Below are 14,090 nucleotides of genomic sequence, written 5' to 3'. Positions count from 1 at the left end.
TTCAAAACGTGGTCTTTGTTACCAGGTAGTCTCCTTATGCAGGGCCATTTTAACTGGAAATAGCATCCCTTGATTCTGGTTTCGGTGGTCTTGTAGGACAGGTGGTCGCCTTGACAGGTTTCACTGCAGTATGGTTGTGTAGTGGGTCCATCTATGCATTTCCGGAAAGCAGTGCACACACATGTACCTTGCGTCTCTGAGCATGCAGAGGTAGATGGCGGAGACCCTCAAAACTTGAGCTGACTGTTGCTGACGAGTTGGATACTGGGGATGTGGTGGCCGCACAGCCATCGGGGCTACCATAGGGGCGATCCGACATTGCCATTGTAAGACAGTCATCCACTTCCATGTTGTACCTACACGTAGGGTTTACATGCAAGCGAGCGATTCGAAGTTAGAACAGTGTGTCCTGTCACCTACCTTTTTATAGCTCCAAATCCTTACTACATACTTTCTTCTCCAGAATAATTGACCCTAGGCAGGAAAGATGATTCTCCGTTCAAATATGTTACTGGATTTTGAATAACAACAGAGTTGCTCCAAGCAAAATCGCCCACCTCCAGTGCAGCCCCAAGAAGTACCTTTGATTGGCTTCCTGGCGTCCGTATGTGGCCTGAAAGCTGCGTGCAAATCTGTAAGCAGTGATGATGAGGGACAGCAAAGTCGGGATTGAGTAGAGCAGTAAGACGATGTAGTGGACACTGTTTTGGTCGAGTAGCGATTTTCCAGTACTGGCACAGCTGATGCTTATCTTGATTAGCGACATAAGGCACAGGTCAAACAGCAGAAGCGTTTCAAACTTATTGTCAATGTCCGCGATTTTCCAGACCTTCTTGTTTCGTTTGAGAGGCCTGGGAGAAAGCAGATAAACGGGAGAATGACAGTATGAACGAATGTCAAGACACCCGCAGCAATCATAACTTGTTCTCAAGTGCTGGTGAAGTCTGACATGTGGTTTAGGGGCACAGAATAGAACCTCCATATGTTTCGTAACATTGCATTAACTACATTCAATTCACGCATTGATGAAAGTCCCTGGTTCGAGTCCTGGTGGTGACAGTCAATTTTTTGTTCAGGCTTTTCCGGTTTGCATATTTCCCTCAAACCAGTGAATTTATTCGTGCGTTGGTGCACGATTGATGATTGTATAACATGGAACTCAAAGTTGAAACAAACCAGCCTTGTGCGTGGTTGTTTTGCACATTTGTGAAAGATGTAAACAAACAAGGAATTCTGTATTATGTGGAGAGCTTCTAAGCAGGGCTGACACATTAAACTGATAATGTATCATACTAACAATGTTACATCACCCGCAGAGCAAAACAAGCCTGCATGTACTGTACCTGAACATGACATGCATGGTCAGCAGGATAACGCATGTCAAGCACACGGTGTACTGGCGCACACGCGAGTTGTAGATTCCGCCCTGCATGACGGCCAGGAGAAGACGCCGGAACATGTCCACGGACACCCACCAGTGACGTCCAGGCTCGTACATGTTCATCGCCTCGTCGGCATACCACTTGAACTGTGGCAAACTGCGCAGCGAGGGCACAGCCATCACAATGAGAGCTGGGGCCACCAGGAACACCAACGCAGCAATGGCAGTGATACCATACGGCAAGTGCTCTGTGCCGAGGAATTCAACTGAGCCATCGAGAAAGAGCACTCTCCGCTCACCTGCTGGTGAATGCAGAGTCACACTCGCCAGCAGGTAAGTTGATATGTAGGCAATTGTTGCAGTGCAGTAGATGACACTCAACCATATGACGTGAGCTAGAGAGTTGCGTCTCTGCAGATGCTGCAGGTGCCTGGCAAAGAGCCCATGCCGCACGGCCAGCCACATAAGACAGCTGAAGAGGACGATGAAGAGAGGTTGTGCGCCAAGCACTGCTCTAGTTTGCAGTACTGACATGGACTCTTTGATGCAGATATGTCCCAGACCAAATGTCATCGCAGAGTAGAATATGTTTCTCATTAGAACATGATCGGCAAAGATGATGAAAACAGCCTGCAGAAACATGAATGTATACATCGTTTGTTTGGAAGATTTCTGACCGTGATGCATCAATGTAATTTAACAAGTTTTCAGTCACACGGTCGTCATGGAGACTGGGTGTGGCTGTCTGGTCAACTCCAGTCCATGCCCGGGCAGTACTAGTAGCCTGTTTTTCTTTCTGTACCAAAACACCGTACAACCTGTCACGTATAGAGTGCTATCATGAATACTGACCAAGGTGCTTAGCAGCTTGCGAGCCCTAAACCCACACAGAAGCTTCAAAGGGAATTTCCTCACTCACCCTGGCGTATTGAAATGCAGCAGCCACCCTCTGCTGAGATGAAATACTCCAGAAGGCTAGTTTTATACAGGCAGGGATATATCCCAGGAAGGATAGAAATACAGAATGAAGCCAAAAGCCGCATGTTCACGGCTGCAGACAAACGAGTAGGAAGACATGGATATATGGGAAGTTGCAAATCTGACCTGGATGAAGAATAGCCAGCTGTTTAGCACCGGAGACACGCCAATATTGAGCACCAGGACAACGGTGAAAAGCATCGCCGAACAGATGAACACGAGAAACAGGTAGGTGTGTATCGATATGCGTGCTGCAGAATCAGTGCAGTTATGGCAGATCTGCACACATACAGAAGAGTACACAAGCTGATACTTCAGAGTTGTTGCAGCTGTAAGTAGTCTACACTGCTGTACCCCAGGAATATCGTAAGCGATGGTCTAACTTAAAAGCGATTCTGGTAACGCATTTTGCAACTTGGACAGTGAAATAAAGTATTTGATTTCTGTTCCCGGCGGAGGGAACTCGTGGCATCCGCTGACACCCGGGTTACTAGGTAACCCAACTAGCCGCCGCATCTGCTGGAATAAACCAAGCGGCATGTGCAGCGCCTAACTGTAGGGGTGAGGGAATGACAAGTCTCATAACTACACACACGAGTGCCGAAAGCCCCAATAGCCGCATCCACTCGGACACTGGGCCAATGAGAAAAGAGAATAGACACTAGGAACCAAGTTATGCGTAAATGCAAACCAATGGAACTAGACAATATAGTACATTCATGAAGTGTGGAAACTAGCCAACCAAACTGACAGAATGCTGACAATCAATGACCTGACACCTACATGTACATGCAACATTTGTCCAATCGGCACACACCATCAGTGCTCCTCCACAAGAGCGTAGGCAAATTCATTCGGATTGCATGTGCACATCTTGTCTGACACACCTTGGCAAGTTTCAAACCGCATACTTCCCGTGTTGTTAGGGCACGTTTTCCCCCACCAAAGCATGCATGCTAGAACTAGAACTAGAACTGACTGCTGCACAACTTCCGTGTTCCAATGCTAGGCGTGCAAAAAATATGAAATGCACTACGGACTCGGACGGAGAGCCAAGGATAAATTTATAGAAAAGAAAAGGACCAAGGAACTACCAGTTAGGCCACCCTTTCTTTTTTCGTTGTTTAACGTCCGCGCCCGCGTACCTTTTTGCCTCCGACCGGGAAAAAAACACAAGAAAGTAGTAGTACCAATAATATGCGAAGTTGTAAATACATGATTGTGTAGTTTCACAGTGTGCCGATCATGACCCTAAACTTATAATCTTGCCTCCCGGGCATGCCTTTGTCTTGTGTTCTTTTTCTTTTTTTGTTGGCTTTTAAATATCGTACGGTGTGTGTCCTAGTAAAAATCCAGATGTAATGAATTCATGACATGCTAACTCCATGCTATGTACCTGTTTTGTTGGATTCATCAGGCATGTGCTCCAATGTACCATCAAAGAGTGTTGTTCTATGCCTGCAAGTGCCGTTAGACCCAGAAATAGTGTATATATCACATGCTTTACTGGTCAAAATGTTTGATTGGGGTTTCCAGTTTTTGGAATGGGCTTTTGTTTTTTTTCCGCCCTCCCGCGTACTTTTTCGCGAAAAAAAGGACGTTAAACAATGAATTAACAAAGGGTGGCCTTACGCTACAATGTCCACTAACACCACCAATTACTTGACAATCAGTTCATGTGATAACATTGCACGACACTGACCAACAGTGCTGACGTTCTACAACTAACTGCCAAATCAGCTCCAGTTAGTTGGCAGTTAGTTGTAGAACGTCAGTACTCGTACCGTTGGTCAGTGTCATGCAATGTTATCGCATGAACTGATTGTCAAGTAACTGGTGGTGTTAGTGGACATTAGAGAGGTTCTGCACTACATAAAGTTGAGCAACTTTTACGCAACGTTGGGCAACTTTACGTTAGTGGGCGGGAAAGACCCGTGAATTCTCGAGTTTGCACTCCACCTACGGAATGTTATCTACCTAGAGTACATGTGTGTAGATAGGGCTCTGATAACGTAGGTGCTCCGTAAGTGGATTGGGGTACAATTAATTTTATGACTCTCTGTCCAGGTCGATTTGGTCGTACACTGCCGCGTTCGAAGTTGTCAAGGGCAACTGCATGATTTGAAAACTGCGTATGGCGGAACATAGATCCGCATGCAGTTTACGTAAGACTTACGTTTTTTTGCTAACTTAATTTAATACGTTATGCGGAACCTCTCTATTACAGTGTAACTTGTAGTTCTTCGGTCCTTTTCTTTTCTAGAAATGCACTATCATAGACATTCCACTTTAGGCTGGAGTGTTTAAAAAACTGACCTCAGATGCAATCATGACTTGCTGGTCCTTGTGACATCCGCTGCACAACACGCCAGTTCTCTTGTACTTGTCTCTACACGGCTCATCCCCTGGCATAGTCCATAGCATCTCCTCGTCACCGTTGCTGATGCAAAGGCCGCTGTCGCAGACGCCAACACCGAAATCTGACCTGCTCCGGAAATCGCAGGTATCACCTGTCAGCTCTGAGCTGTTGTCGATGAACTCAGACTCATCGTACACACAAATATCATCAAGAGGTTCTTGAATTCCTTCGCTATAGCGTCCTGCCCAGTAGCCCTTTTTCACAATGAGGTTGCGGCCATCTTCACATGTAGTGATGCCATCCAGGTTATCAGGGCAACGGCAGCGAAGTTTAGAACGCATGCTTTTTCCGACCGCCGCACCCTTACGCCACCGGTCTTCGTTCTTGACATACTCGACCTGTCAAGGTATCCACAACCATGTGGACACGCACACACACACACACACGCACACACACACACACACACACACACACACACACACACACACACACACACACACACACACACACACACATACACACACACACACACACAAACAATATTCAAACACAGACATATATGTACACACACACAAATATACCAACACACATACATACACATACACACAAACACACACGTACACACATGCATGCAAACAAACACAACCTCTCTCTCTCTCTCTCTTTCTCTCACACACACACATACACGTATACAAAAAACACACACCAAACACACACACACACACACACACACACTATCCAAACGATTATCCATTCAACGAGATGCCTTGTCTTCTACAACTGTACATGATGCAGCTAGAACCAGGCTACAGGGGACACAGACCCAGTGTTGCGCAACGGGTCTAGAGTGAAAGACTTTTCATGGCTTATTTATGTTGTTCTTTAGTTTTATTTCGTAGTGGTTTAGTCTTGACTTTGTTGCATTGTTTTGGTTGCATGTGCAGTCTTCTGAACATTTATACGCATACACCATGGAACGCTTACGTCATCGTCGCGCTTGCAACATTATTTCGCGCGCGCGCGCGCGCGCGCATGCTCATATATTCTGCCGCAACGTTTGTCCTTTTCTTTAGTTATCAGTTTTGCCTTGTCGTGTCCGGTCTTCTTGTCTGTCCGTCTTCGTCTTGTCAAGATAATATGTAGAACTTTTAGTTCAGTTGCGCTGTTGTGTGTGGCGAGTCGGATGGGCGGGGAGGCTGGGCCCCTGACGCCTGGAGAAGATGTGCTGGTGCACGAAACCCAGTGAGTGTGTGTGTGTGTGTGTGTGTGTGTGTGTGTGTGTGTGTGTGTGTGTGTGTGTGTGCATGTGTGTGTACGTGTGTGCGTGTGTGTGTATATGTGTGTGTGTGTGTGTGTGTGTGTGTGTGTGTGTGAATGTGTGTGTGTGTATCAGTGCCGACACCATGGTCACTTCCGATGTGACCACTCGTACTGAACCTCGTCCGCCTGAGCGCGGAGGCTCTGCAAACCCCCGCTTAGAGTTCGGCTCGCAACGTGCACCAGCAGCAAGGAGATTTGTGTTGTCCATGGGGACGTGGAATGTCAGAACTTTGGTGAACGTGGACGGCGATTTGAACACTGCCTCAAAAAATATCAAACATTCAAAAGACAACTCCGTGAGGAGAGAAAAATCGATCTTGTTTGGCGGCAACTTCAGCGCTACAGCATGGGCGTTGTTGGACTTCAGGAGACCCTCTGGTTTGGAACTAATTCCTACTAAGTCGACGACTGTCTCGTCTTGGCGAGTGGCCGTCCGACTCCGTCTGATGGGGAGTCGGCGCGGCGGGGTGAAGGAGTTGCAATTGTATTGCGCGATCGTTGCAGGGACGCATTTGTTCGCGGTGGCTCGCAGTGGAAGGGGCACAGCTTGAGATTAATTTCCGCCAGGGTCAAATTCGAGTGTGGATGGAACCGTCCACCGTTGTGTATTCACATTGCTGTCGGATATGCACCGACGTTCGCCAGACAGCGCGCTGAAAAAACTGCGTTTCATGACAGCTTGCAGACCTTCATTGACAGCGTTCCAAAGTCAGACCGGTATTGCATTCTTGGTGACTTCAATGCTAGAGTTGGAGTTGGCGAGGTGGATGATGAGTGGAGTGACGTGCGGGGCAGCATGGTTTTGGTCGTATGAACTCAGCAGGAGAGGAGCTGCTCAATTTCTTGGCACGAAATGGAGCTGTTGTATGCAACACATTATTCAAGAAGAAGGAAATCCATAAACATACCTGGCTTCATCCACGCTACAAGCACCCGCACTGTATTGATTATAGCATCATACCACAAGCACATCGGTCGCAGTGTTTGGACTGCCAAGTAATACGTAATGCGGAATGCGACACTGACCATAAGTTTCTAGGCATGAAATATCGTCTAGGTGCCATGCCCAGTTCTCATGTCTCCCGCAATGGTGTTGGTCGATCGAAACCCATTGCTGTGTCGCGCCTGCGTAGTGGTGCTCCGGAGGATATGGAGGTTGCGCGTGAGAGACTCTCCAAGGCCATGGATGCTGCGCTGGAAAAGGTTTGGACCCCGAATCAGTCCATTGAGGAGTGGTGGAGTACCCTCAGGACGACCACCATCAACGTTGCCAGCGACTGCCTGGGTCGGGAGAGGCGCCGACAGCCAGAATGGTTTACAGACAAGCGCACTGAGATCGAGTCGGTACTCCGTGATCGGGGCAGTTGTTACTCAACCTGGATGTCAACGCTGAAGGCCAGTGATCTGGAATTGTACAAGAAATCTCGTAGTGCGGCGGGGTGCACCATGCGGAGGCTGAAGCAAGACTGGCTGCTGAGAAAGGCAAAGGATTGTGAATGGTTTGGCTTGACGGCGAAGAGCGGTTGGGAGTGTATCGGTAACATCAAGACCACCTTGGGTGGTATGCGTCCCCGTACAACAACTGCTATCAGAAACAAGCAAGGAGAGATCTGTGACACGGCCTCCTGAACATCGCCAGTGCTTACGACTTGGAGGTAGTGGACTCGATCGAGCAGCGGCCGGTTATGACGGAGCTTGGTGTCGTGCCTGAGTGTGATGAGATTTGGCGTGCATTGCGAGGGATGAAGTGTGGCAAAGCATGCGGCGGATCAGAGATATCTGTGGAGATGCTGAAGTATGGTGGCCCTACCCTGATTGCGTCGATTCGGGTCGAGAACGGCTTGCGGCAGGGTTGCACTATGGCCCCAGTTTTGTTAAACCTATACATGTGTGCAGTCTTTGAGAGATGGCGTGGCGTGATTGCCGATGATGGTGAACTGGGGATCCCACTCGTCCAGTTTCGAAGAGAGCGGCTTTTCAATACCAGATTGGCAGAGCATCGCAGAATTTGGCTGACGGAGTGTCAGTTTGCGGATGATTCAGCCCTGCTCGCAGTTACGCATGCTGGTACCGAGAGGGCTCTATCCTCGTTCAGGGATGTAGCTGGTGCGTTTGGCCTTAGTGTCAATATGCCCAAGACCAAATTCATGGTGGCTGAGGCTGGTATTGTGGGTGCCGACCAGGCCCATTTGGATGGTGTTGTTGACCACGTTGAGGCCTTTCGTTATCTCGGTTGTCATGTTACGCCAGACGCCTGGAGCTCGTTTGATGTGTCTCGGCGAGTTGCTGCTGCATCGGGTGCGTTCCGTACACTGCGGGAGTCGGTTTTCGACAGTGATGATTTCAGCATCGCCATCAAGCGCATTGTGTATGGAGTGACTGTCCTGGCGGTCCTTCTTTATGGATCTGAGAGTTGGACCGTCAGGCAGCGTGATGTCCGTCGCCTGGAGTCCTTTCACCTGCAGTGCGTGCGCTCCATCCTGAAGATAAATTGTGGCCGGCAGATCGAGGAGCACATCTCCTCTCTCCAGGTTCGCAGGATATGGGGCGATATGAAGGAGGTCGCGGATAAAGTCAGAGTCCGCCGACTTTGATGGCTTGGCCACGCGTCCCGCATGCAAGATCGGATCCCTCGTCAGCTGCTGTACGGCGCGTAACCCTCCAAACGTCCACCGCATGGACCCCGTAAGCGCTGGAAAGACTCCGCGAAGTGCGACTTGATGGCTGTTGGCGTTCCTCTGGAGCAGCTTGGTGACATCGTCCAAGATCGACAGAGATGGCGGGTCACCTGCCGTGACGCTGTCGACGCTATTGTCCAGTCCCGCATGGAGCCTGTGGCGAAGCCCCTCATCTGTGGCACTTGTGCGCGCAGTTTTCGTCGGCCACAGGATATTGCGAGGCACAAGTGTAATGCTGTTCGCGCGGCCCGCGCGTGCTGAGTATGGCGTTCCCCGCCCGGTGGACAACACGTCTCCTGGTCTGCCCCGTATGTGGCCACATAGCCAGTCATGGCAGTGGAAGAAGGAAGGAAGGTGTGTGTGTGTGTGTGTGTGCATGTGTGTGGACGTGTGTGCGTGTGTGTATGTGCATCTGTGTGTGTGTGCATCTGTGTGTGTGTGTGTGTGTGTGTCAAAGTGTGTTCTCTTCGGTGAACTGCCTGCCCTGCCCGGCGCATGGTCCACGCAAGAGATGGAGGGACGTCGTTGTGGATGACTTCGCGCCGGTTGAGCCACGGGTGCCAGCATGTGGAGGGTACGATGCAGCCCAGAACCGTTCGGAGTGGCGTACCACTGCACGTCGACCACCCAAGGCTGCTGCTAGCTACAGTTGCTTGCGCCTGTGGCCGCATGTTCCGTCGAAGCGGCGACCTGAAACGTCATCAGTCATTCTGTCGTGGACTGGAGAAATAACAATGCGGTATCATTGCTATGCAATGGTCAAGGTCAAGGTTAAGGTGTGTGTGTGTGTGTGTGTGTGCGCGCGCGCGCGTGTGTGTGTGTGTGTGTGTGTGTGTGTGTGGTCGACAGGGCGGAACTTGGTCAATTCTCAGCCAAAATCAAGAATTGAAGCGCCGGCTACAGTTCATGAATGAAATCAGAGAGCACTACACTGTCATATGATCACGGTAGCTTAGCCTACATGACAATTGGCCTGTCACTGAAGTCTTGCTTTTCTTACCGCTTTCTTGTAGTCTTTGAGTATGGGATCTCGAAATCCCGGGAAGCACGAGCGTAGCTTGAATGGTATCTTGAGCCAGAAAACTCCGGATATTGGGAAGCGGAGTGCAGCTTGTCCAATCACTGTCACCTTCAGCTCTCCCGTGCTGCCTGGAATGCCGGAAAGGGAAAGCCCTCTCATAGAACCATTTGAGGAGAAGAAAAGACGCTCATTTGGTCCGTAGTCTTTCCCATCGAGGTTCAACAGGACATTATCCGTGGATGTGAGCTACACAGCAAGTACAATGGAAGTCCAAAGAAACGTGAGCAACTGTGTTCACAATGGTTCTTTAAAGTCCACAAGTATTGACCCTTCTACCACACCTAATGTTGTATTTTGCATTCACTATACAATTAAATCCCGAAGCTATGCAAAAGACGGTACTTTAGTAGCGCCTGGCGCTAGTCAGGGTCCGCACCGCTCTCCATTTCGTATCAGTGTGTGTGTGTGTGTGTGTGTGTGTGTGTTTGTGTTGCCGGGCGTGCCTGGCGTTATCCCGTACGTGTCCTGTACCGTACCATCAAAGACCGCTGGCCACCATATTCAAATAGAGCTTTCAACTGCAGGATCATAACATGAAGCAACTTGGTAGAATGTGTATGATTGTGAAGTGTATCGAGGGAAAGCATGCAGGGCGATAGTGCGGTTCGAATCCCACGATATGTGTTGATAAAATAAGAAAAATGAAAAATTTGTAAGATAGGACCACAGCATAATAATTATAATAATTTAATAACTTGGTAGTATGTACCTGTCTGGGGGTTACAGTTCTGAGTTATGCATCTATTTGTGTTTGAATATGAGCTCTAAAGTTTGTTTTTTAAACTGAAAGTTAGGAACGAGAGGGCTTGAAAGCCCAGGAGCCCCCGCTATCCTTTGTTTTTGCCTAGGTCGTCATTGTGTTGTTCGAACTGATAGAAAAATCTTTGCAATACGACTATCGGGCACATGTTTTGTATTGCAAAGACGTTTCTATCAGTTCGAACAACATACATGACGACCTAGGCAAAAACAAAGGACAGCGTGGGCTCCTGGGCTTTCAAGCCCTCTCGTTGGCATGATTGCAGTATCTGCTTAGGACAAGCACCAAGGAACCAATGGAATTCATTGACTCTGACAGATGTTCTTCATTAATTTTTATCTTTTTAAAATATCCTGTGCAAACAAACTGATACGTCTAGTAGTGTAATACCAATTTCACAATTAAATATTGAGACAGAGCTTTCGGCCATACTGCACTCATATTTAAATAGATGATATGCCAAATAACGTGCAACTAGACTTGAGAGGGCATCGCACACAAGTTGCATACAAATTATACTACAATGTGTACATGGTAGTCCCTGAGCTCTGGAGGAATGCAAGTCAATGGTAACCGTACAACTTTGAACTTTGTATGCAACCACTCTGCAATGCCCTCTCAAGTCTAGTTGCACGTTATTTGGCATACCATCTATTTCAAATTAACTGACACCCCGACTCCACTAGCTAATCATGGTAGCGTCCATTGGAGGTCTGTCTTTGTACTGCATATTTTACCCCCTTGTGTATCGCCTCTCACCCCTCTTTCTTTCTTTCCTTTTGTTCCTCTCCCTCCCCTTGTACTATTTACTTCCTCTGTATACAAAAACTTCGTGACTTTTTTCAGCGGTGTTTTTGAGCAAGAACCTGCTCAACAAACCGCGCCAAAGGCTGTCATCGCCAACTCAAGTTGATCACGAAAAGATTCTCCACAGACGCCATGCGTGTGAAGACGTTGCCGACAGGAAATCAAGAGTCAAATGAAAAAAACGAACACTACACTTAACTAGTCACTTGCTTGCACGAAACTGACACAGTGACAGGCCCGGCGGAACAGGTCAGTTTGCTCAGGCCATGGCCGAACCAACTTTGTGGCCACCAGCATCATGTGTTCACTGCCGAGGAGGTCATGCCTACCCGCCATATCATACACAAAGTATGAACGGTTAGGGTGTGGCCGGACCGATCGAAAACTGCTTCGAGTGATGAAGTGGAGCTCGCGGCTGGAACACGGAGTCACGCAGCACTCGCTGCCCTGAAGCTGGCCAGGCTCGTACTTGCAGTGCGCGGCCTCATAGGTCTTTCTCTGTCTACGCAGCGTGAGAACATAAAGCTGTTGCGCTCGCACGGCAAGATGACACATTATAAGTTAGTCGTCGTGCAACCAGCGCAGACTTCGGATCGTCGTACTGTCGACGACCCGGTTTTCTTCGCCTCTCTCCAGTCAGACGTCTCCTTTGTAGCCAAGGGGAATCGCAGGGACCTCCTCGAAGCCGTTGTAGAATGCTGGGAGGATTACCTTGCCGAGAAAATGCGAAGCGTGTGGATGTGCTTGTATGACTGGTTTCACGGCATAATGGAGGTTGCGGGTTGGAACGACTGAATATAGTCGACACTGATTCATACACAGCTCTGGAGACGAAGAGGACGTAGCCGAAGTCCAGCGTCGGATCATCACTGCAGCTGACAGAAGCTGAACAAAATGCAAGCGGAAGCAGCGAATGTTGGCGGTGCGGAGTCAGCGTCGTCAGGCGACAATGACACGACGACGAAGACTCTGAATAAACTCAATCTCATTCGTCGGAGTTGCTTTTTTTCTTTGTATATAGCTTGTAAACAGGTCAGACAATGCCACAAGTGTTATTCCAAGTCAAACGGAACAATTCCAGAGCTGTGCGCAGCTTTCAAAAACGTCACGAAGTTTTTGTATACGGTGGAAGTATTCCCTTTTTGAAATTTCTTTGGATCTACAGTCAGACTACCTCGCTTATCCGGATCCCTCGCCATACGGAAGAAAATCGCTGGTTACCGATGTGCAGCATACATTTCACATACAATAGGGCTTGAAAGTGATGACGTCAAAAACGGCCAGGGAGTACTAAGTTGACATCAGATTTCTATTTTGGATCCACTAAGGTGTGACTTTGCTATTGCCTCAGTATGTGGTTGCATAGCAACCCACTCGTGTCGTATGCAGGGGTGACTTTTACTTCGCCACCAGTTGTAACCCCACCCCCAGTGGCCAAATCAGTCAGTTTCACTGGTTACATCACCTTGCTGTGAGTAAGACGGCTTGAAATGTGCTTGGATCCATACAAAAACTGGATCCAAGTGGATCCAATTTTTGAATTTTTGAAATTGTTGCTATGCTGTGACGTAGCACTTTCAAGCCCTATATAACTGGACTTCGCGATCTGCATACCGGTGCATGATTTTGTGTACAAGCTGGTTGAAATGTGTACAAATGGCTTCGTCGTATCCGGTTGCACGTGGCTTGCAGAAGTTAGAATCAGGGAGTTGTACAACCCAATGAGGTCCTTGACCCGCTGGATGCATGCAATTGTCATTTTTCTCGCTTGTTTTACATATTGTGCACGCTAGTTATACTGCATAGGACCCATCTACATGTATGTACAATGCCACCCCTTTTGATCTACATGTATGTACAATGCCACCCCTTTTGATCTACATGTATGTACGATGCCACCCCTTTTGATATATACATGTATGTACGATGCCACCCCTTTTGATGTGCCACATGCCTATACAGTATGTGTGTTCAGTTATCCGGTTCCCTCGCCTATCCGCATATTTTCGTGGAAAACGGATGTGTGCGGTTAAACGAGGTCTGACTGTACTTGCTTGTATTTCACTTGATGAGAAGGCAAAAAGCCTGTGAAATTCTTCAGTCCTTGAGTCCTGATGATGAGAGTAAAGGAGTGGTATTCGGCCTGACTCGCTTTCGGCAGTATGTACTAGGCCGAGAAGTGCAAGTGTTTACGGATCACAAGCCGCTTATTTCTATCGTCCAGAAGCCGTTCGACGAAGTGCCACCGAGGCTTCAGAGATGGCTGGTCGCATTGATGCCCTATCGCTACAGCTTGGTGTTCGTCCCTGGTCAGCAGATGGTTTGTGCTGACACCCTCTCTCGAGCTCCTCTACCTGATCGCACTGCTTCACCTGCAGAGGCACGTTCAATGGTGGAATTCGTTAGTCTCATTCTCGAGGCTTGTCCGGTTCGTTCCAAGGATATTCGCCAGGCCACGGACTCTGATCCGACGCTGAGCAGCGTCCGACAAAGAGTGGGCACATCAGTTTGGTCAGGGTGCATCCAAACGGAAGAGCCTTACTTCCTGCTACGCCATCAGCTGACAGTCATTGACGGGATTGTCATGCTAGACAATCGCTACGTCATTCCAGAAGAGCTCCGCCCAGCGGTGCTGCGACTAGCACATGAAGGTCATCCAGGCATCGATGCATTCCGGGATACCCTTCGCGAACGGGTTTGGTGGCCAGGTCTCATGAAGGATGCCA

General features: G+C 48.6%; 1 protein-coding gene across 2 annotated transcripts in view; it reads right to left on the bottom strand.

Moving 5' to 3' along the window:
• LOC135808625 (uncharacterized) overlaps positions 1 to 14,090 on the bottom strand; it is a 39,224-nt gene that overhangs the window by 3,215 nt on the left and 21,919 nt on the right. For both annotated transcript variants that reach the window (XM_065321845.1, XM_065321844.1), the window contains 6 exons: positions 9,717 to 9,983; positions 4,676 to 5,116; positions 2,486 to 2,638; positions 1,344 to 2,011; positions 582 to 851; positions 188 to 356 (listed from right to left, as the gene is read on the bottom strand). In XM_065321845.1, the coding sequence (XP_065177917.1) occupies positions 188 to 356; positions 582 to 851; positions 1,344 to 2,011; positions 2,486 to 2,638; positions 4,676 to 5,116; positions 9,717 to 9,983 (1,968 nt within the window). The remainder of the gene's footprint in view (positions 1 to 187; positions 357 to 581; positions 852 to 1,343; positions 2,012 to 2,485; positions 2,639 to 4,675; positions 5,117 to 9,716; positions 9,984 to 14,090) is intronic.

Source organism: Sycon ciliatum, chromosome 2 (assembly GCF_964019385.1).
Source record: "Sycon ciliatum chromosome 2, ocSycCili1.1, whole genome shotgun sequence".
Lineage (NCBI taxonomy): Eukaryota > Metazoa > Porifera > Calcarea > Leucosolenida > Sycettidae > Sycon > Sycon ciliatum.
Note: the sequence above shows the minus strand (reverse complement) of the source record. Positions and strands in the feature narration are given on the sequence as shown.